The sequence below is a fragment of the Vulpes vulpes genome, chromosome 11 (assembly GCF_048418805.1).
Source record: "Vulpes vulpes isolate BD-2025 chromosome 11, VulVul3, whole genome shotgun sequence".
Classification (NCBI taxonomy): domain Eukaryota; kingdom Metazoa; phylum Chordata; class Mammalia; order Carnivora; family Canidae; genus Vulpes; species Vulpes vulpes.
In genome coordinates, this window is record NC_132790.1 from 22765026 (window position 1) to 22788566 (window position 23541).

The following is a 23541-nucleotide window of genomic DNA, read 5'->3' on the forward strand; positions in this document are numbered from 1 at the left end:
ATAATTAAATCCTACTGTTCTTTATTGTTTCAGAATAAAGCTGAAAGCCATGCTTTCCTAGGCTCCAGCTGCAAGCCTTCCTTCAGATTCTTTCATCCTCGGGTCTTGAACATGCACAGCTTCCGCTTGAACCACATCTCATCCTCCACTCTCTCATTTATTCCCTGTTTACCCTTTAGGCCCAAGCATAAGGTACATTTAAGTACATTTAGGGTATCTGTTTACCTCATTATTAAACCTCACCATCAGAACAAGATAGCTCATAGTAAATATTCAACATAATTTTTTAAAAATCAATTTGTTAATTAAAACAATGACAAGTGGAAGTATTAAGCCATAAAATATAGCATATGGTGGCTGTTCAAAAAATAAAAAAATACAATAATAGTAGTTCAGCAAATAATTTCAGCAAATGCCAAAAAATTCTACTTTTTGGAGACTCACTTTCATGCTTTATTTTTGCCTTTGATCCTTTTTCCTTCCTTAATTCATGAAAAATAATATATACTAAGTGCTTTCTTCCTTCTGTTTATGGTACTGAGTCTTTCTTTTAATACAGGAATGAGACAAAAATTAAGAATGTTGATAGAACTGGAGGGTATTATGCTGAGTGAAATAAGTCAATCATAGAAGGACAAACATTATATGGTCTCATTCATTTGGAGAATATAAAAAATAGTGAAAGGGAATAAAGGGGAAAGGAGAGAAAATGAGTGGGAAATATCAGAGAGGGAGACAGAACATGAGAGACTCCAAACTCTGGGAAACGAACAATGGGTGGTGGAAGGGGAGGTGGGTGGGGGGATGGGGTGGCTGGGTGATGGGCACGAGAGGGGCACTCGATGGGATGAGCACTGAGTGATATGCTATATGTTGGCAAATTGAACTCCAGTAATAAATAAATTAGTTAGTTAGTTAATTAATTAATTAATTAAGAATTTTAGATGATGCACATACCAAATCTGGCCCTGTGCTGGCCTTGTTACACTCAGTTACACTACTTCCCTTCCCTTTGCCTTGCAGTCCACTTCATCCACAGCTGGAAAGATTTGGCTAATGTCCAAGCAAGAATGTTCCTTAGTGAGGGTTTCCTCAAGCACACTGGATGCCTGAGGAAATTATACATTTTTCTTAGTGATGGGTTAGGAGGCCGCACTGGAGCCACGGATCCTGCTCTTTGTAACTCAGTCACCTGGATACTTGGTTCCTACCAGAAAAGGTTGAAATTCTCCCCGACCAAGTATCTCAGAAAGAGCTCAGGAGTTCTCACTTCTCTTCTGATAGGACGCTGCGAGGACAAAGTAACATCTTCCTCCCATGATTAGCAGGTAAGGAATCAAAGAGAAGAGCAGAAGAAGAAACAAGGAGACAGAGAAGTGGGGAAAACTGGAGTAGAAATGTGAAAAAGAAAGAAGGAGAACTATCTCTTTCTTTCCTCTCTAAACTCAGGGGAGCCGTGGGAAGGGTATTGGAAATGGTGAGTGAGGGGAAAATATCCTACAGATGCTCTCTAGAAGTCTAAAATAAACATGAGTATTCAAACTTACCCTGAAACTGAGAATCATGAAAATTTCCCTGGCCTCATTCTTTTGAGATGCAGAGATACATATCAAGACCAGGAACTTCTGAGGGACAACACTACCTTCAGGAGAGGGCAAAATTTAGGGCAGACATAAAAAATTCTGTAATGGTGATTAGAAAATTTTAGCACAATATTCTTAAAATCTAAATTATTTTTAATCCATAATTAATAAAATGCCAAAATTTTAAATAAACCCCAGAGCTATGCCAAACCATATTAGAGCCTAAGGCAAAAGGAAAAATGTGCCTAGTAGTTTTTATGGAAGCAAATTTATCTCTAATACTTTGAATATGTACTTCTCATTTCGAAATGAGAAAACTGTCCTGCTGGAAGTTTTCACCTGCCTAAGTGAGGATTCTAAACAATTTTAATGGACTGTAGATGAAATAAAATTATTAATAAATTCTATTATGATGTAAATAAAATATTTAAATTTAAAATAATGATGTGATGTTTAACACAATTACTTTTCAAGTTTTAAGTATTTTAATGTTTGAAAAGATTAAGTATTGAAAAATATATTCAAATATGTACATGGGGATGCATATTTTGCATTTTGGCACAGACCACTGTGGCTTGGCACTGCTGTAGTGTTTTTTTCAGAATTTTGATGTTCTGTTCATCATGGATTTTTGCATTAATTTTGATTTCTCTAAATATTGCATAAAATGTTATTTAACTGACTGGTGAACTTTTTATAGCACCCTTCTTATATTTCATGCCCAAGACAAATGATGGCATTCAAATCTTGCTTTCAGCTCAGGTCATGATCTTAGGGTTGTGAGACTGGGATCCACAAGGGGCTCTGTGCTCAGTGCAGAGTCTGCTGGAGATTCTCTCCCTCTTTCTCTCTGCCTCTCCCTTGCTCTCTCTCTCTCTCTCTTAAATAAATGAAAAAAATAGTCTTAAAAAACTAGTATTACAGAAATATATAGACACTGAAGAAGATATCTAAATCATAGTGGAGATTCAAAAAATCCTTAAAGGAAATGACTACTTGGACTAAAAATAATATGAAACAAATAAAGATGGAAAGAGTTGTCCAGGGCCAGAGCATGGCACTATGAAAGCAATGAAATATGACAGAGCCTAAGACACCAAGACCTTGTATGTGGTCAGTAGAGCTGCAGTAAGGGAGGTATATGATGGGGGCAAAAGGAAGAAGGTTATAAATGAGATTATAAAATAATATTTTTGTTAGGAAAAGGTAAAGTGGAGAAACTGAAAAAAAAAAGAATGATTAACTGAATTGAGAAGCTTTCTTAGATTCCCTCTTAAGGAAACTCCATTGGGTTCTGGAGAGAAACATTCTTCCTTTAGACTCCTGATTTAAGACAATCTTTATGAAATCTTACTGTTGTCCTTCCAGTGTAAATTTGGACTACCTCATAATACTTTCACTCCCTGAATGTCATCTGATAAGTTTTCCTTTATTTGTCTTGGTTTATATGTAGGAGTTACTTCCGTTATTATCATCTACTATTTCTAGACTTGAAATAGATTCTAAGATTTCTAGTATGAGTTCAGATCCTTAAATCGTCAAAGGTAGATAACTAACATAAGATTACAAGAGCTCCACGGAGAAGACAGAATTGAAGCAAAGTTTAGTGCTTTCTCCTCTCTCCTAACAGTATCATTTCCAAATATCCTCCCTCTTCTCCTCTCACAAAACCCTCTAAGATATAAGATGTATAAAGGGTAGGTCAAAATTGGGAGGAGAGTATGAAATGTTTCACTAAAGAAAGATATTTTAGAAAAAATATCTTTTAGGAAAATTTACATCTTAAAGTGATGTGTAACTCATCGGGTTTAAGAGGATTATGGCAAGAGCTTACTATAAGCAATATTGTTGTTTTTTCCTTTGTTAAATTTCCCCAAAAGTAGCAAAGGAATTGAACTAAAAATGGAAGATAGAGAAATGATATATTAGTAGAATTGTAATATTAATTATGTATATGCAAGTATGCTTCTGGTTACCCCCTAGTAGGTTTTATTATGCCTTTCCCCATTTTCATCCTCCACAAATGTAGTCTCATCACTTTGTATGTTTCCTTCCTGTTGTAATACTATTATATATTTCCTTCTCTTGCCATTTCTTCTTCAGCAAATCAAACATTTGGAGATCCAGCTAAAACTGGGCTTAGGAAGAAGTTTCTGGACTAAACTATATATGATAGGAAATAAATGGAAGGCTGAAGACACATTATTTAAGTATTCATCTCCAAAATTTAGAAAATAGAAAAAAATTAAGTGTAATAATGAAATAATAAACATTAGTGCAAAATTTCATTTTATAAGTCATCACACAAAATATTAGTCATAAATAGAAAGAGATCTTGCCATTAGCAACAACATAGACATAGAAAGTACAATGCTAAGTGAAATAAGTCAGAGAAAGACAAATACAACATGATTTCACTCAGATATAGAATTTAAGAAGGAAAACAAATGAAAAAGAAAAACAGAGATACACAAAAAAACAGACACTGAAATACAGAGAACAAACTGGTGGTTTCCAGAGGTGAGATGAGTGGGGGGATGGGCGAAAAGATGAAGGGAATCAAGAGTATAGTTATGTTGATGAGAACTAAGTATTAACAGAATCATTGAATCGCCATATTATACACCTGAAAGTAATATAACACTCTACGTTAATTATACATACATACATGCATAAATAAATAAATAAATAAATGCCATAAGACAATAAATAAGACAAAGGAAAAAATTAATCCAAAAGACTAATAAAATTGACTGGCAAGAGTGATCAGTTATAATTGAGGAAAAATGAAAATAATCAATGTCAGGAATGAATATATAACAACACTACTGAACCCACACTTTTAAAGAGGTAAAAGAAAATAACTTTTAAAAACTTCATGACAATTTTCTGAAAATTTATGTGAAATGTAAAACATCTGGAAAGCACAACTTAGAACAGTAATAAAAGAAAAAGAAAGGCTCAATCATCCCATGTAATACATTATATTCACACTCATAAACCAATACAAAAACAAAGAAGTAGAAACAAAACAGGAAGGAAAGGAGGGGGGGAAAAGAAAGAGAAGAGAAAAAAAAAAACTGAGAGAACAACTGGCTTCTAACCCATAGGCTCCAACTTCATACAAACTCTAAGAGTGCAGGAAAAGAAGAAGCACTTTCTAAGGAGTTTTATAAAACCAATTTTATCTATAACGCAAAGAAGGATCCAACCAATGCAGTAAGGCAAAGGAAAATAACAAACACACTCATGCACAGACACACACATGCACATAATAAATACAAAAGACATATAGTTTTATTTATGGAAAGCCCTGATAGGTTACACAGAATACAAAAAGAATGGACAAACTTTTAAATTAACATATGGATGTAGTAAGATTTGTGACTCAATGTCACCACACAAAAGTGTTTTTGATTTTTTCCATTAACAAACAAAAGAGTATATTTGAAGGGTTACCATTTAAAATACATAAAAACCAAACACTTAAAAATAAATGTTATACATACCATAAAATACCTCTACTCTGAAAACCATAGAACAACATTGAAATTAACGAAATCCTAAATAAAGGGAAAGATAAACCACATTCAAAGATTGGATAATTCAGGACTTTAAAGTATTGCAAATTCTCAGGTTATAGGTTCAGTGCAATCCCATCAAAACCTCAGAATATCTGTGTGGACTTGTATGTGTGTGTGTGTGTGTGTGTGTGTGTGTGTGTGTGTGTGTACATATAGTGAATTAACAAACTAAATCTAAAATCTATAATGAAAGATTTAAAATTGAAGTCTTAATCAATGAAGAACTATTACAAAGCTGTAGTAATCAACACAATTTGGTTTTTGCCTAGAATTAGACAAACTTATTAGAATAAGCAAGCAGAGAGTCCAAAGCAGACACAAGAAAAATATAGACACACTATAATAAATGTGTAACACACAGCAATATAGGAAAAATGGTTTCTTCAATTAAAGTTGCTGAGTTAATTTTATATTCATATACAAAATTCTGACATACGTTATGATACAGATGACTGTTGGGGCTACTACACTAAGAGAAATATGCCAGTCACTAAAAGACAAATACTGTGTGATTCTACTTATGTGAGATATTAAGAGTAGTCAGAACTCTAAATAGATAACTGGGAATGAGGAAAGTTTAATGGGTACATAGTTTCAGTTTTACAAGATGAAAAGAGTTATGGAGATGGATGGTTGTGACGGTTAAACATATCTTATGTATTTAATACCATTGAACTGTACACTTAAAAATACTTATCATGGTAAATTTTATATCAGGTGCATTTGACCACAATTTTTTTAAAAAGAAAAAAAGAACAAACCAAGTAGGCACTGCATTATAATGCTCTCACACAACCCCCCACCAATCTCCCCTTTTGCCATTTATCTTTGAGGATCAGTGGAAAGGATGATCTTCATCTTTTTGAGGGTGAATTACTATCATGCTCCATATTCAATCACCTACTATTTTCTTAATGAGTTTTCTATACCAATTAATCTCTAGTGTTCTATATTTTCCATCTCTCACTATCTTCTATAACTTTACATTTATCTAAGTCTGTTCAAGCTTGTAAAAATCCTTCATCCATCTATGGTCTTAGTGATGGCCTATTTCTCTCCCTGCCTTCACTGAGGAGTTTCCAGAAATAATATACACTGTAGCTCTACCACTTATTTGTCCCTTCATCCTCAAGCCACTGTAGCCGGTTCTCAGCTTTCTTCATTGGACTTCAACTGTTTTTCCTAGGGCCACTATGCTCTTGGCTGCATTTGAATTTTTTCATCCTTAGAGGACCTGAGCACTTCAATAATTTGACATTGTTGTTCATGTAACACCCAGTCATTACACCACCTCTCTTGGTTTTAATAGTTTAAGTAAAGCCGTCTAGGCTCATCTTGCTTTAGTGTATACAGTTCTTTCCCATAACTCTGTGATAAGACAGAGTTTGTCTTCATTGGTTTTCTCTTGTAAATGTACTCTGAGGTTCACTCACACTGTTAGACTAAAATGGTATGTATACAATGATAACTTCAAAATGTTCAGGTGACTTTTGCCTGGAAATTCACACCTATGTGGGCACTTAAGATTCATGGAAATAAAAAAAAAAAAAAGATTCATGGAAATCTTTAGGTGGTTTTCCCTTAATCATTTCATATACAACATATTTAAAATCGAATGCTTTGTTTTTTTATTAATTATTATATATTATTTATTCATAGAATCTTATGATATAATGGTGCTTAAAATTCTGTCAGTATAGGAAAAATTATCAAAATGTGTAAGATTAGTTGAATTTAAAAGTGTTTATATATGTGTGTGTTTTATAGAGACACAGAAATACTTAAAATAGACTAAAATGTATAGAACTACTATACATTTGCTGCATACTTAAAAAATTTATTTCAGATTTGAACTAGAGGTGGAATTGCTATGTCAAAAAGATGCTCATTTTATTAAAAACTGCCTAAATGTTTGCAATGTAGCTGTACTCAGTGCCTGGCTGTTCCAATTGACCCACATTTTCACCGCTACTTAGTGCTGTTATTGTAATTGATTTTAGTTATACTAATAAGTTTTTATTAGTATCTCATTCTGACTTTTTTCTTATGAATAATAAGAAATTGTATTAACCATTAATGGTAATTAGATAAAAGCAATAGAAAATGGTTAATACCCATTCATCTACTGCCTTTAGTCAAGTGCTTGTTTAAATCATTTCCTTAAATTGTTAGTGAATTACTTGTCTTTCCATTAAATGATTGTGGGACTTTATTTTTCAGTTACATGCATTGTGAATATTTTCTCCATCTATGACTTGCCTTTTCAAATTTATAAGGCTGTCATTTTAAATTGATGTTTTTATCTTGATCAACTTTTTTTCTTTTCTCTCTAATGCTTTTTGCAGAGTAAGAAACTTTCCATTTCTCAAGTTCATAAAAGTATTATTCTATTTTTTTCTTTTCAAATCTATACAGCTTTGGCTTTCAAATTTAGGTTATTATAACTCAAAGGTTTTTCTGTGAGGTAGGACTAGGAGGTGATACCCCGTCATTGAGGTAGGAGATGAGTTACATTTTGTTTTAATATAAACAATTAGTTTAGTGCCATGACATTTTTCTGTTTCTTAATTTCATTGATCTCCACTGCAAATTAACTGTGCTTGGAACTATTTCTGCTTTCTTTATCATTTTTCAATAATGTACCGATCTATCCTTATATAAAAACAAGGCCACCATGTAGGATACTGCCGGATCCCTGTCTGGATAAAATATTTATTAAAATTATATTTAAAATCCATGGCTTGGGATCCCTGGGTGGCGCAGCAGTTTAGCGCCTGCCTTTGGCCCAGGGCGTGATCCTGGAGACCCGGGATCGAATCCCACGTCGGGCTCCCGGTGCATGGAGCCTGCTTCTCCCTCTGCCTATGTGTCTGCCTCTCTCTCTCTCTCTCTCTCTCTCTCTCTCTCTCTCTCTCTCTCTTTCTGTGTGACTATCATAAATAAATAAAAATTTAAAAAAAAATCCATGGCTTCTGTAGAGTACAATTATTTATAGATGAAGACTTGAAATAATGGATAAAAATGTATTTATTGTTGTATTAGTTTTCTAAAGCTGCCATAGCAATGTACAACAAACTAAATAGATTGTACAACAGAAATGTATTGTGTCATAGTTCTAGAGTTTAGCAGGCCAGGATTAAAGAATCATCCAGGTTGGTTTCTTCTGTTGGCTATGAAGATGAATCTGTTCAATGCTTTCCTCTGCCTTCTGGTGGTTTGCTGGAAACTTAGACTAGAGACACATTATCTTTTTATTTTAAGATTTTAATTTTATTTATTTAATCATGAGAGACACAGAGAGAAAGGCAGAGACATAAGCAGAATGAGAAGCAGGGTCCCTGCTGGGAGCCTGATGCAGGACTCAATTCCAGGACCCTAGGATCATGCACTGAGCTGAAGGCAGACACGTAACCACTGAGCCACCCAGGCATCCCTGGAGACACATCATCTTGATCTCTGTCTTCTTACCCTCATGGCATTTCCTCTCTGTTTATATGTCTCTGTGTCAAATTTGCCCTTTATAAAAGGACACCAGTTACATTGGAGTAGGGCCTACGCTACTCCACTATGACTACATCTTAACTAAACTACATCTTTAATGACCCTATTTCCAAATAAGGTCATATTCTGAGGTATAGGGATTAGAACTTCAACATGTGAATTTGAGGGGGGAACACAATTCAAACCATAACAATTCTCCAATCAATGACATACATTTTCTTGCCTTTTTGCAGTGGTTAGGACCTTTGTTATAATGTTGACATCAGTAAGGTTCTCCCTGAGGATTGAGGAAGCAGAGCATAGACCGAATTATTTCCCCTCTACCCAGATTTGATTTCCTTATTTGAATGTGGTAATGAACCATGAATGCTGGAGCAACTGGCAATGAGAACAGCTGGCTCAGGTATGTAAGAAATGAGGCAGGCAAAAGCCATCTGGTGTTACACCTTCTGAGGCCCAATAGAAGGAGGTTTCCTCTTCAACATTATGGTTGGAAGTTCTGCTTCTTGAGGTGATGCAGAAAAGAAAAGAAAAAGATTTTAACTATAATTAGGGGACAGAGTCTGAATAATATACTTAGGGAAGCCAGTTATTATAGTTTCCTAGCACCATGTCTCAGCACAATGACAGTGAGAGAAATGTGAAAATAGTTAGGGCTGTTTTGAAAGCTCAGGTAAAGTCAGTTACCATGAAACTGTGATGGCTCCAATATGATCGTTACTACTTCTTGCAGTTGCTGTAGTGCAGGGGTAGCAGGAGACTATCACACTCGGAGTAGTGTGTTTAGAAAACTAATACAACAATAAATACATTTTTATCCATTATTTCAAGTCTTCATCTATAAATAATTGTACTCTACAGAAGCCATGGATTTTTTAATTTTTTTTAAATTTTTATTTATTTATAATAGTCACAGAGAGAGAGAGAGAGAGAGAGAGGCAGAGACACAGGCAGAGGGAGAAGCAGGCTCCATGTACCGGGAGCCCGACGTGGGATTCGATCCCGAGTCTCCAGGATCGCGCCCTGGGCCAAAGGCAGGCGTTAAACTGCTGCGCCACCCAGGGATCCCAAGCCATGGATTTTAAATATAATTTTAATAAATGTTTTACCTAGACAGGGATCCAGCAGTATCCTACATGGTGGCCTTGTTTTTATATAAGGATAGATCGGTACATTATTGAAAAATGATAAAGAAAGCAGAAATAGTTCCAAGCACAGTTAATTTGCAGTGGAGATCAATGAAATTAAGAAACAGAAAAATGTCATGGCACTAAACTAATTGTTTATATTAAAACAAAATGTAACTCAACTCCTACCTCAATGAAAGGGTATCACCTCCTAGTCCTACCTCAAAGAAAAACCTGTGATGCATAGATAGGTGTTGAGATTATTCATATGAGTATGGTGAAATGATGAACTATGAGGACTAGATTTCATAGAAAAGAACTATAAAAGAAAAGAGGGCTAAAAGGATTGGAACAAATATATAGGGTTTAAAGGATTTGATGATGTAGAAAATAGGGAATGAGTGTCAAAAAAAACTAGAAAGATAACGTGGTTATTAGATGCTCGAGAATTCAGAGATTGAGTAGCTCTGAGCTGTGACAAGGTACAGTCCATGTCCATACACGATTGACTGAGTACTATGTAGATAAAGGTCAACACGAGTGAAGATATAGGAGTTATGAGGTTATGAATGTGGATGAGTTTTCAACATAGTTATATTGAACTGTCCCAGAATTCTCATGTCAATATTCTCAATAATGTTTTATTCCATCAAAACTTCCTTTCCAAACATTTTTCTCTGTCTCCCCCCTCAAAAGCCTACAAAGCATAATTTACATGCGTGTGCTTAAAAGTTTATAGTAACTAACTGTAACTAGTCTCTTAATATAGCTCACAAAACTGCACATTCTACTGGAGACTGAGGTTTAGAGCAGGGCTATGAGTCAAGTGCCCAAATCCTCAATGCATCCTGCAGAGATACCAACTTTTGTGATAATAACCATGAGGAGAACTTTAAGAGGATAAATCAGGAAAGGACTCATCTGCCTACAGTGCACTCATTTCAGCAATTCATGCCCAACTACACTTGATAAACAATGTAATTATCCTAACAATAACTTCCACAAGAGCTTGGATGTCATGTGTGTTTGGAGCCACCATGGCACCTGCAACTGGGGAAGATTCAAGAGATAAAGACACACAGGACCTATCCCTAGATATCACATTTTATTTGAGGGGAAAAGTTCCTCCAGTTATGAAGGAGGAGGAGGAGGAGGAGGAGGAGGAGCAGAGGAAAGGGAGACTGGAACTCGTTTCTACTTTCCTAATACTGAATTTTTAATCTACAAGGAATAAAAGAAGCAGACAAAGAAAAAGAATTTGCAAGCAGAGATAAATCTAAAATACCAGCCTGATTCCCAAAATAAAAAAAAAAAAAGAAAACCTTGGATCTGTCCTGTAAACCTGGACTCTCTCACAAAAACAGTTCTATCCCAGATTTTTGTTATGGTGATATCTTAAAATAAATCCTGACTTTGTGAACATGATGATGGCAATTCACCATAAACAGATTACTATAAACCTAAAGTCATGGTAAAATTCTAGGTGATTTGTTTCCCTATAAATGTATGTGGGGTTGTGGATTTTGTGAGGCATAGCTTCTGAAATCTGACAGTTTTGAATTCTACACATAAATTCTTACTTTCTGTTTTCATATACTTTTCTTCTCAAATCTTCATTTGACGTATCAGACATCAGGGAATGCTGAGAAAAAAGAAGAAAGAGATTCCAGCAAGGCCCTATATGGGGAGTAAATGAGAGGAAGCTCTGCATAAGCTTAACTGTTCAGGCTGAGTGAGGAGGGCCTTCCAACTTCACTAAGTTTCAAAAATAACTATGGCAAGTCCTCCATCTGGAAGTCCTCCTGCCTTTCCAGGTAAGAAGGACAACAGAACCAGAACTACCTAGGTACATATGATATCACCAACAAATTGTTGACACCTCTTCAAACCACACAATTTGTCTATACATGCCCATGCATATACACACACTGATATATAATCTCACACTGCCAGCTTTGGAGCTCAGGATATGTCTTCACAAAGTATGTGTATGCAGTGGCCTTGTACTCACAGAGCCATGCTGTCCCACTAAATGTGTATACTTACCACCAATGATTAGTCACACCTGCACAAACACACAAGGTTATGCACACGCATTCACAGGCAAATCCAGTCCTTACATACGTTTATTAACACGTCTCTCAGGTATACACTCCAACAAGCATCAACAAACTTTCACGTTGTATAAAATACCTCTCAATTGTAAATACTTTTGACTAACAAAAAATACATGCATAGCAATAAGCTCACAATTGTGTTTTCTCAACAACACACATTCTTGGCCATGCATTCAATTCCCCACCCTTTGCATTTGTGTACACAGAGGACAGAGGAAAGTTAGGGGTTAATGGTTCTAGCTTCACTCTCTGGTCTCAGAGGAAGCCAGAGTGGGAGGCAGGGGAGCCTAGCAGGAGGGGGAATATTAATGCTTGGGGAAGGGAAAGGCCAGACTTTAAAGGTCTTTAAATAGGTCCTAATCTACAGTCTGCTAAAAGCTGAATCACAGGAGCCAGTTAGAGATGCTCAACCAGTTAGAGAGCCAGTCAGAGGTGAAGCAGAGCTCAAGGTGAGTGCTTTCCCTGTGCCCCAGTCACTTCTGCCCTTCCCAGAGAACAGCAGGACTCACGGAGTTTCCAGAAGCTGGAAGACAAGGCAATACTTTGTGCAGATGGCCTGCTTCCCTGGGCGCTCCAGGTCCAGAGATCTCTGACTGATGGATTTCCTTCTGAGATGGAGAGAAGATCTGCTATTCACACTGTGTCCTCCAGGGAAATTCTGGAAAAGTAAGAAGGCGGCCTCCACACACAGTCCCTCCAGGAAGGACACTGTATCTGAAACCATGCTCCAGCATCATTACTCTGTGCCTTAGTTTTAGATACCCCAAAGTGAGAAAACAGACTAAATGTCTCTGAAACTATTCCTTGGCAAGCTCTCAGTCCACTTTATCCTCCACCCTTTCAGGCTTGAGCAACATAGTTAAAATGATGGACATAAATAACTCCACCTAATGAAAGGAGTACTTGAAGTCCAGTAGAGCCAATGGTACCAGCACTGGACTCAAACCAACACTCACAGATGAAATGAGCTCCCTCAGTGTAAGAACATCCTTCTTGCAACCATATTTCCTCAACCAAAAGCTATGCCAAGTTTGCTCAAGTTAGCCTGTACTTTGGAGAACAGAAAAATTGACTCTGAAGTTCAATGTGTGATCACCCTAGCTTTAAGATCAAAAAAAGATAATTTAATTTTTCTTTCACTAGATATGAGACTCACAAGATGTCTTGCCCCTGAGGGACAGGGACGGGTACATATTTAAAAGCAAGGAAAGAGGGAAGGAATATTGGGCAAGAAGGGAAAGTATATTGCTCTTCTTTTCCTACTCTTTCGGGAATGCACATTTCCATCCCTCCCCCCAGCAGCAAGTTGATAACCTGTGCCTCCCTCAGAAATACTATTGCAAACCTCACACACTATAGAGAATGATCTAACATTGGTTAACTCCCTCTCCAAGCCACATGACTTGTAGTCCTCACTCTACACATGCTGAGTTTAAGCCTGAGGGTGAAAAAGGCAAAAGGATTGCTGATAGTGAGGATACCAGATTCCATGGTATTGTAAGTGTAGAGAAGAAAGAAAGGCACCTGTCAAGAGCCCTCATCTCCTGTTTCAGACTTGGGTCAGGCTCACTACCTACAAAGACTCACTACTCCAAAAGGAGTATGGAGAACAGGTGAGTTCTCCATTAAGGTTCTCATTAAGGCTTATGGGCAGAAACTTTATGTGAATTAAAAACAATAAATGTAAAAGCTTACAGTGTTATATTTATAAAAACAGCAATGTCTTCTACTTTTAAAGAGATTATTATGCACTTTGAGAAATTGTAGGTTTAGCCAGCACCTTCACCAGCACCCAGTGCAGGAACGAAGATGGTCTAAGTAGTTTTTCAGGTGCCCATGAGTCTCAGTGACCATGTCCTGACAAATGGAGGGTGACATACGGGGGTCAGAGGGAGGTTAGATAGGAAGACTCTGGTTCAAAGAGAACATACGATTAGAAGACCAAGCCAACAGAAGGGGAGAAAGCTAGAGCCCTGGATCCCAGATAATTTGTGTGTTGAATTTTCACCATATCCTAGATAGGAGTATTGTTTTGAGCAAGCCTATAGCTATTTTCAAGTTAGGATGGTAAACTTTCCAATTAGAGTAAAATTGATAAAGCCTGAGCCTCATTTCTTCAAGATGTTATAGAGGTAGGAAAATCAGAAAGATCAGGTCTATTTGGGATCTCAAAGATAGTCTTTTTGGAACCATTAGGTCTGGTTGTATGAAACATTTGTTGGTCACTAGAGGTGATTTGTTAAGGGGGATTTGAAAAACACTCCTCTTGTCTCAGTGTTTTTGTTATGGAGACCTAAAGTCATGGGACAACCAAGATGAACTCGTGAAAAAGTCCCTAGTAAGAACCAGATAAGCTTTTTGTGTCATCAACTAATATAAGTGATAGTAATCACTAGGATCAGACAAAAAGACCATGTAATGCAATCCTAGGCAGAGGAGGCATCCATGTCCTTCTTATGCCAGCAATAGCAGACTCTAGTAGGAGAATTATATATAACTCTCTGGTGGCCATGGTGCCAAGTAGTATTTAAAAAGTATCTCTCAGGCTTTTATTTTTTTCCTCTCAGACTTTTAAGGTATGGCTCATTGGTTAAAAAGTCCAAAATTACATTTAGCCACACTCATAAATTGCTCTATTGACTGTGGCTACTATTATGCCATAGTGCTAAGCTGACTAGTTACAACTACAGATCACAGAGCTTAAAATATGTATGATCTGGCTTGTTACAAAAAAAGTTTGCTGGCCTCTAATCTAGGAGGACATACACTAAGGATAGTAGGTTTAATTAGAGGTGTATAATCCTCAGTTATCCTTCAGCCCAAATTCTCCTGGTAACTCCTAGATTCAAAGCAAGATCAAAATCACTACATACATTAGCCTCCTACCCTGAAATGTTGCCTAAGTGGCTTAAAAAGAGGCCTGAAAAGAATCTATGGGAAAAGTTAAACAAGTCAATTAGTTCTGAAGAATAGAAAAGCAAGAATTAATATTACTGACATTATTAGGATAGTTTCCCCTTGGCAGATTCTACTTTTAAAATATATATATATTATTATTGTTCTACAAAATCACACAGCTAGTATGTTCTGATCCCATTTGATGACAAAATATAAATGAGGAATAAAAAGTTTCATCGCTTTATGTTGCAAAATTTTATTTATTAAAACAGTTAAGATTATTATATTTTATTATTAAATGCTTTTGCTTTATTATTCAATTGTTCTTTACAAAAGAATATAAATAATATTATATAATAATATATTATATAATAATATATAAATAATATTAATTATTTGATTACTATAATCTGTATAGAGTATATACCTTCTCAGGGGAGAACAATTTTCCCATCCAGTGATGCTGGCTTCAGGGAACAGCTCTTCACAACCTGTATCCTTTATCCTACTTGGGATCCCAGGACTGGAGAATTACCAATTTTGGATTGCCTTTCCATTTTGTGCCATGTATCTCATAGCTATAGTAGGCAATGTCATTGTCCTTCATATAATCCGAACTGACCACACCCTGCATGAGCCCATGTACCTTTTTCTAGCCATGCTGGCTATCACTGACCTGGCTCTATCCTCCTCCACACAACCTAAAATGCTGGCTATACTCTGGTTTCATGCTCATGAGATTGAATACCATGCCTGCCTCATCCAGGTGTTCTTCATCCATGCCTTTTCCTCCGTGGAGTCCGGGTTGCTCATGGCTATGGCCTTGGACCGTTATGTGGCTATCTGCTTCCCACTCCACCACTCTACTTTCCTGACCCCAGCTGTAGTGGGTAAACTGGGAGCAGCTGTGATGATGAGAGGATTGCTATGGGTGAGCCCCTTCTGCATTATGGTCTCCAGGATGCCCTTCTGCCCCAACCATGTCATTCCCCAGTCATACTGTGAGCACATGGCTGTGTTAAAGCTGGTGTGTGCAGACACTAGAGTAAACCGTGCATATGGGCTCTTTGTGGCCTTCTCTGTGGTTGGCTTTGATATGATTGTCATCAGTATATCCTATGTGATGATTCTGAGAACTGTTCTGGGGTTGCCCTCTGATGAAGCCCGGTTCAAGGCTTTTGGCACATGTGCTTCCCATATCTGTGTCATCTTGGCTTTTTATATCCCAGCCCTCTTTACTTTCCTCACACACCGCTTTGGACACCATGTGCCCCGAGTGGTACATATCATGTTTGCCAATTTCTATCTACTGGTACCTCCCATGCTCAACCCCATCATCTATGGAGTCAGAACCAAGCAGATCAGGGACAGGGTTATTCAAGGTTGTTGTGGAAAAGATCCCTAAGCCAAGGGTCACCGCATCACAACCAACCCCGCCACCCCACTGATCTGGGAACATAAATGCAAAAAGGTTGCCAGGCCATCGCATATCAGCGCAAAGTCATCTTTGTGAACAAAAGGCCCAGAGGTTAGCAATCCCCCAGAGCAAAAGGAACAATTTTCAGAATGTCCAGAACAAGAGCTCTCTGAGGCATGTGACTGATCATAAATGCTGAGTGGACAAATGTTCATCATCACAAAAGCACAATAAAAATATGTCCATCTATCAAATTACTGAAGATTTCAACAGAATGCTATCTTCTACAGACTAAGGGGGAAATGATCTTTACGCCGCCAGGAGAAATATAAGTTGCTACACCTAATTAAAAAGGAGATTAGAACTGCCACTAAGACAGCAAAAAAGTGTACATATTTTCCCATCTTGGAATGTCATTATAAAAATAGAATTGAGGGAAAAAGTACAAAGACATGTATAGATTGGTCATTTATAAAAACAGGGAAACGTCCACATATTGATCTGTAAGACCCAGAGACAGAATGAGCAATTGAATATCATGTATCATTTAACTAATGTATTTGCAAAGAGTATTTATAGACGTGAAAGATGATCAAGATATAATGGTAAAGAAAAAAGACACATAACATTTTCCCATAATGCTGATAACAATTTGCATAGAAAAAGATTCCGGGAATACATCTAAATGATAATAATAGCAACTCTGAGTAGTGAGATTTGTGGTATTTCCATTTCCCTTTTGCACTTTCATGTATTTTTTGAAAATCATCCTTAATTTAGGAAGTTTAATTTTAGTATGAGGAAAAAGTAACTGCCACAACAACAAAAAGTGTACAGAACAGGTTAACTCAGTGCCAAAGCCTAGGAGAATGGAGGGGTAATCTGAGAAGATGAAAGACTCCTGAATACAGCAAATTCCAGAAAAGCTTGTAAATCTTGATGTAAGAGTGCTGCCAGAATCACAACTCCTTGAGACTGCTGACTGTGAGGAATAGGGATGCTGAGTGTTGATCTCTCTTTCCACAAATGGCCTATTCCCTGTTGACAATAAAGTTCACAATGAAGAAGTTTTGGAAAAGAAAGAAAAAGGAGATTGTCTTCTGAAGATATATTGTATGGTTACAGGTAGTGAGAAAGTCACTAGAAATTTGAGTATTTGTTAATATTTAATTTCCTTTTAAATTAAAAATTTAAGCTGTTTTAGAAAACTGTATTTTTTCTTATTTTTTTCAACTCTATTGAGGTGTCCTTACACAAAAAGTTGCACATGCTTAATGTATTCATTTTGATGAATTTGGACATATGCATACACACATAATAGCATCATCACAAGCAAGGTAAAAACCTTCCATCACTATTGTTGCATTTGTCCTTTTATCCTCTTTCACCATTCTCCTGTCAAAGCCAATAGTGAAGAAGGTTCTAGACCTCAGGCTCTCATGTTACTAAAACCAACATCAGATGAAGGTCATCTCTCAACCACTGAGCCACCCAGGTGCCCAAGGAGGGAAATTTTGACATATCATACGACACTGATGACTGTTGAAGATACGACACTAAGTGAAATAAGCCAGTCAATAAAGGACAAATATTCTGTGATTCTACTTATATGAGATATTAAGAGTAGTCAGAACTCTAAATAGATAACTGAGAATGAGGAATGTTTAATGGGTATACAGTTTCAGTTTTACAAGATGGATGGTTGTGATGATTAAACATTATTTACGTATTTAACACCACTGAACTGTACACTTAAAAATGCTTACCACAGTAAATTTTATATTAGTTGTGTTTGACCAAAATTTTTTAAAAAGAAAAAAAAGAACAAACCAGGTAGGCACTGCATTCTAATGCCCTCACACAACCCCCCACCAATCTCCCCTTTTGCCCCTTATCTTCGAGGGTCAGTGGAAATTATGATCTTCATCTTTTTGAGGGTGAACTACAATCATGCTCCATATTCAATCACCTACTACTTCCTTAATGAGTTTTCTATACCAATTAATCTCTATATATAGTGTTCTATATTTTCCATTTCTCACTATCTTCTATAACTTTACATTTATCTAAGTCTGTTCAAGCTTGTAAAAATCCTTCATCCATCTATGGTCTTCGTAGTGATGGCCTATTACTCTCCTTGCCTTCACTGATGAGTTTCTAGAAATAATATACACTGTAGCTCTACCACTTATTTGTCCCTTCATCCTCAAGCCACTGTAGCCAGTTCTCAGCTTTCTTCATTGGACTTCAACTGTTTTTTCTAGAGCCACTATGCTCTTGGTTGCATTTGAAATTTTTAATCCTTAGAGGACCTGGGCACTTCAGTAATTTGACATTGTTGTTCATGTAACACCCAGTCATTACATCACCTCTCTTGATTTTAATAGTTTAAGTAAAGCCGTCTAGGCTCATCTTGCTTTAGTGCATATAGTTCTTTCCCATAACTTCTACAGAGTTTGTCTTCGTTGGTTTCCTTTTGTAAATGTGCTCACTGAGGTTGTTCACTCACACTGTTAGACTAAAATGGCATGTATACAATGATAACTTCAAAATGTTTGGGTGACTTTTGCCTAGAAATTCACACCCATGTGGGCACTTAAGATCCATAGAAATCTTTAGGTGGTTTTCCCTTGGTCGTTTCATATACAACATATTCAAAATTGAATGCTCTTATTTTTATTATTTATTATATATTATCTATGCATAGAATCTTATGATCAATATAGGAAATAATTATCATCAAAATGTATAAGATTATTTAGATATATTTTCCTTGAATTTAAGAATAAAATGTATATATGTGTGTGTGCATTTTATTTATATAAATAATTAAAATAGACTTTGATTCGAGTTTTCTCAATAATAGAATACTTATCCATGACCTAGATAGCTCTCCTAACTAAAAAGAAAATTTCTCTGAATATTTATGTGTGACGATGTAATTCATTATCTCTATAGGATGTGAGAATTGAAAGGACAAATCCTACAAATCCAAGATAACATGCAGATCTTAAGCAACTTGACATATAAATTTCCAACCTTCTTGTTGGCTGGCATTCCTGGCCTAGGATGTGTCCATGTGTGGATCTCTATCACCTTCTACTTTCTCTATACCACTGCCCTCTCCGGGAATAGCATGATCCTGTTTGTCATCATTACCCAGAAGAGTTTCCATGAGCCCATGTACTATTTTCTTTTTTCTTTTTTTTTTTTTTTTTTTTTTTTGGCGTTTTGAACAAACCCATTTATTTATTTTATTTATTTTTTTATTTTCTTTTTTAATAAATTTATTTTTTATTGTTGTTCAATTTACCATAATACAGAATAACACCCAGTGCTCATCCCATCAAGTGCCTCCCTCAGGGGATCCCTGGGTGGCACAGCGGTTTGGCGCCTGCCTTTGGCCCAGGGCACGATCCTGGAGACCCGGGATCGAATCCCACGTCGGGCTCCCGGTGCATGGAGCCTGCTTCTCCCTCTGCCTATGTCTCTGCCTCTCTCTCTCTCTGTGACTATCATAAATTAAAAAAATTTTTTTAATAAAATTTTTTTTAAAAAAGTGACCCACTCAGTGCCCGTCACCCATTCACCCCCACTCCCCGCCCTCCACCCCTTCCACCACCCTTAGTTCGTTTCCCAGAGTTAGGAGTCTTTATGTTCTGTCTCCCTTTCTGATATTTCCCAATTATTTTTCCTCTTTTCCCCTTTATTCCCTTTCACTATTTTTTATATTCCTAAATCAATGAGACCATATAATGTTTGTCCTTCTCCAATTGACTTTTTTCACTCAGCGTAATACCCTCCAGTTCCATCCACGTCGAAGCAAATGATGGGTATTTGTCGTTTTTAATGGCTGAGTAATATTCCATTGCATACATAAACCACATCTTCTTTATCCATTCATCTTTCGATGGCCACCGAGGCTCCTTCCACAGTTTGGCTATGGTGGACATTGCTGCTAAAACATCGAGGTGCAGGTGCCCGGCATTTCATTGCATCTGCATCTTTGGGGTAAATCCCCAGCAGTGCAATTACTAGGTCGTAGGGCAGGTCTATTTTTAACTCTTTGAGGAACCTCCACACAGTTTTCCAGAGTGGCTGCACCAGTTCACATTCCCACCAACAGTGCAAGAGAGTTCCCCTCTCTCCACATCCGCTCCAACATTTGTGGTTTCCTGCCTTGTTAATTTTCCCCATTCTCACTGGTGTGAGGTGGCATCTCATTGTGGTTTTGATTTGTATTTCCCTGATGGCAAGTGATGCAGAGCATTTTCTCTTCTGTGTGTTGGCCATGTCTATGTCTTCCTCTGTGAGATTTCTGTTCATGTCTTTTGCCCATTTCATGATTGGATTGTTTGTTTCTTTGGTGTTGAGTTGAATACGTTATTTATAGATCTTGGAAACTAGCCCTTTATCTGATACGTCATTTGCAAATATCTTCTCCCATTCTGTAGGTTGTCTTTTAGTTTTGTTGACTGTATCCTTTGCTGTGCAAAAGCTTCTTATCTTGATGAAGTCCCAATAGTTCATTTTTGCTTTTGTTTCTCTTGCCTTCGTGGATGTATCTTGCAAGAAGTTACTGTGGCCGAGTTCAAAAAGGGTGTTGCCTGTGTTCTCCTCTAGGGTTTTGATGGAATCTTGTCTCACATTCAGATCTTTCATCCATTTTGAGTTTACCTTTGTGTATGGTGCAGGAGAGTGGTCTAGTTTCATTCTTCTGCATGTGGATGTCCAATTTTCCCAGCATCATTTACTGAAGAGACTGTCTTTCTTCCAGGGGATAGTCTTTTCTCCTTTGTCAAATATTAGTTGATCATAAAGTTCAGGGTCCACTTCTGGGTTCTCTATTCTGTTCCATTGATCTATGTGTCTGTTTTTGTGCCAGTACCACACTGTCTTGATGACTACAGCTTTGGAGTACAACCTGAAATCTGGCATTGTGATGCCCCCAGCTATGGTTTTCTTTTTTAAAATTCCCCTGGCGGGGATCCCTGGGTGGCGCAGCGGTTTGGCGCCTGCCTTTGGCCCAGGGCCTGATCCTGGGGACCCGGGATCGAATCCCACGTCGGGCTCCCTGCATGGAGCCTGCTTCTCCCTCTCTGCCTCTCTCTCTCTCTCTCTGTGACTATCATAAATAAATAAAAATTTAAAAAAAAAATAAAATAAATAAAATAAAATAAAATTCCCCTGGCTATTCGGGGTCTTTCCTGATTCCACACAAATCTTAATTTATTCTAACTCTCTGAAGAAAGTCCATAGTATTTTGATAAGGATTACATTAAACATGTAAATTTCCCAGGGTAACATTGACATTTTCACAATATTAATTCTGCCAATCCATGAGCATGGAATATTTTTCCATCTCTTTGTGTCTTCCTCAATTTCTTTCAGAAGTGTTCTATAGTTTTTAGGGTATAGATCCTTTACCTCTTGGTTAGGTTTATTCCTAGGTATCTTATGCTTTTGGGTGCAATTGTAAATGGGATTGACTCCTGAATTTCTCTTTCTTCAGTCTCATTGTTAGTGTATAGAAATGCCACTGACTTCTGGGCATTGATTTTGTATCCTGCCACACTGCCAAATTGTAGTATGAGTTCTAGCAATCTTGGGGTGGAGTCTTTTGAGTTTTCTATGTAGGGTATCATGGCATTGGCGAAGAGAGAGTTTGACTTCTTCTGTGCAAATTTGAATGCCTTTTATGTCATTTTGTTGTCTGATTGCTGAGGCTAGGACTTCCAGTACTATGTTGAATAGCAGTGGTGAGAGTGGACATCCCTGTCTTGTTCCTGATTTTAGGGAAAAGGCTCCCAGTGCTTCCCCATTGCGAATATTTGCTGTGGGCTTTTCGTACATGGCTTTTAAGATGTTGGGGAATGTTCTCTCTATCCCTATACTCTGAAAAGATTTGATCAGGAATGGATGCTGTATTTTGTCAAATGCTTTCTCTGCATCTAATGAGAGGATCATATGGTTCTTGGGTTTTCTCTTGCTGATATGATGAATCATTGATTGTTTTATGAGTGTTGAACTAGCCTTGTGTCCCGGGGAGAAATCCTACTTGGTCTTGGTGAATAATCTTATGAATGTACTGTTGAATCCTATTGGCTAGTATCTTGTTGAGAATTTTTGCATCCCTGTTCATCAGGGATATTGGTCTATAATTCTCCGTTTTGGTGGGGTCTTTGTCTGGTTTTGGATTTAAGGTGATGCTGGCCTCATAGAACGAGTCTGGAAAGTATTCCATCTCTTTCTATCTTTCCAAACAGTTTTAGTAGAATAGGTATGGTTTCTTCTTTAAACGTTTGATAGAATTCCCCAGGGAAGCCCTCTGGCCCTGGACTTTTGTGTCTTGGGAGGTTTTTGATGACTGCTTCAATTTCCTCCCTGGTTATTGGCCTGTTCAGGTTTTCTATTTCTTCCAGTTCCAGTTTTGGTAGTTTGTGGCTTTCCAGAAATGCGTCCATTTCTTCTGGATTGCCTAATTTATTGATGTATAGCTGTTCATAATATGTTTTTAAAATTGTTTGTATTTCCTTGGAGTTGGTAGTGATCTCTCCTTTCTCATTCAAGATTTTATTAATTTGAGTCTTTTCTCTCTTCTTTTTAATAAGGCTGGCTAATGGTTTATCTATCTTATTAATTCTTTCAAAGAACCAACTCCTGGTTTTGTTGATATGTTCCACAGTTCTTCTGGTCTCAATTTCGTTGAGTTCTGCTCGAGTCTTTATTAACTCCCTTCTGCTGCTGGGTGTACGATCTATTTGCTGTTTTTTCTCTAGTTCCTTTAGGTGTAAGGTTAGCTTTTGTATTTGAGTTCTTTCCAGTTTTTGGATGGATGTTTGTATTGCGATGTATTTCCCCCTCAGGACTGCTTTTGCTGTATCCCAAAGATTTTGAATGGTTGTATCTTCATTCTCATTAGTTTCCATGAATCTTTTTAATTCTTCCTTAATTTCCTGGTTGATCCTTTCATCTTTTAACAGGATGGTCCTTAACCTCCACGTGTTTGAAGTCCTTCCAAAATTATTGTTGTGATTTAGTTCTAATTTCAAGGCATTGTGGTCTGAGAATATGCAGTGGACGATCTCAATCTTTTGGTATTGGTTCAGAACCGATTTGTGACCCAGTATGTGGTCTATTCTGGAGAAAGTTCCATGTGCACTTGACAAGAATGTGCATTCAGTTGTGTTTGGACATAAAGTTCAGTAGATATCTGTGAAATCCATCTGGTCCAGTGTATCATTTAAAGCTCTTGTTCTTTGGAGATGTTGTGCTTAGAAAACCTATCGATTGTAGAAAGCACTAGATTGAAGT

The 23541-nt window shown here is 37.1% G+C and overlaps 1 protein-coding gene across 2 annotated transcripts; it reads left to right on the forward strand.

Annotated features, from left to right (window-relative positions):
- Positions 1–7477: 7477 nt before the first annotated feature.
- Positions 7478–16215, forward strand: LOC112912081 (olfactory receptor 52R1-like). 2 transcript variants are annotated; one of them, XM_025988821.2, is made up of 2 exons: positions 7478–7508; positions 15269–16215. In XM_025988821.2, the coding sequence occupies exon 2, from the start codon at positions 15271–15273 to the stop codon at positions 16213–16215; it is 945 nt and encodes a 314-aa protein (XP_025844606.2). In that variant the 5' UTR covers positions 7478–7508; positions 15269–15270. The 2 variants fall into 2 exon arrangements, with proteins under 2 accessions (XP_025844606.2, XP_072583556.1); XM_072727455.1 differs by lacking the exon at positions 7478–7508 and having other exon boundaries at positions 15271–16215.
- The last annotated feature ends 7326 nt before the right edge of the window (positions 16216–23541 follow it).

Excerpts from the sequence above, each read along its gene's own strand:
- LOC112912081 (XM_025988821.2), top strand. The coding sequence starts at position 15,271 with ATGCTGGCTTCAGGGAACAGCTCTTCACAACCTGTATCCTTTATCCTA.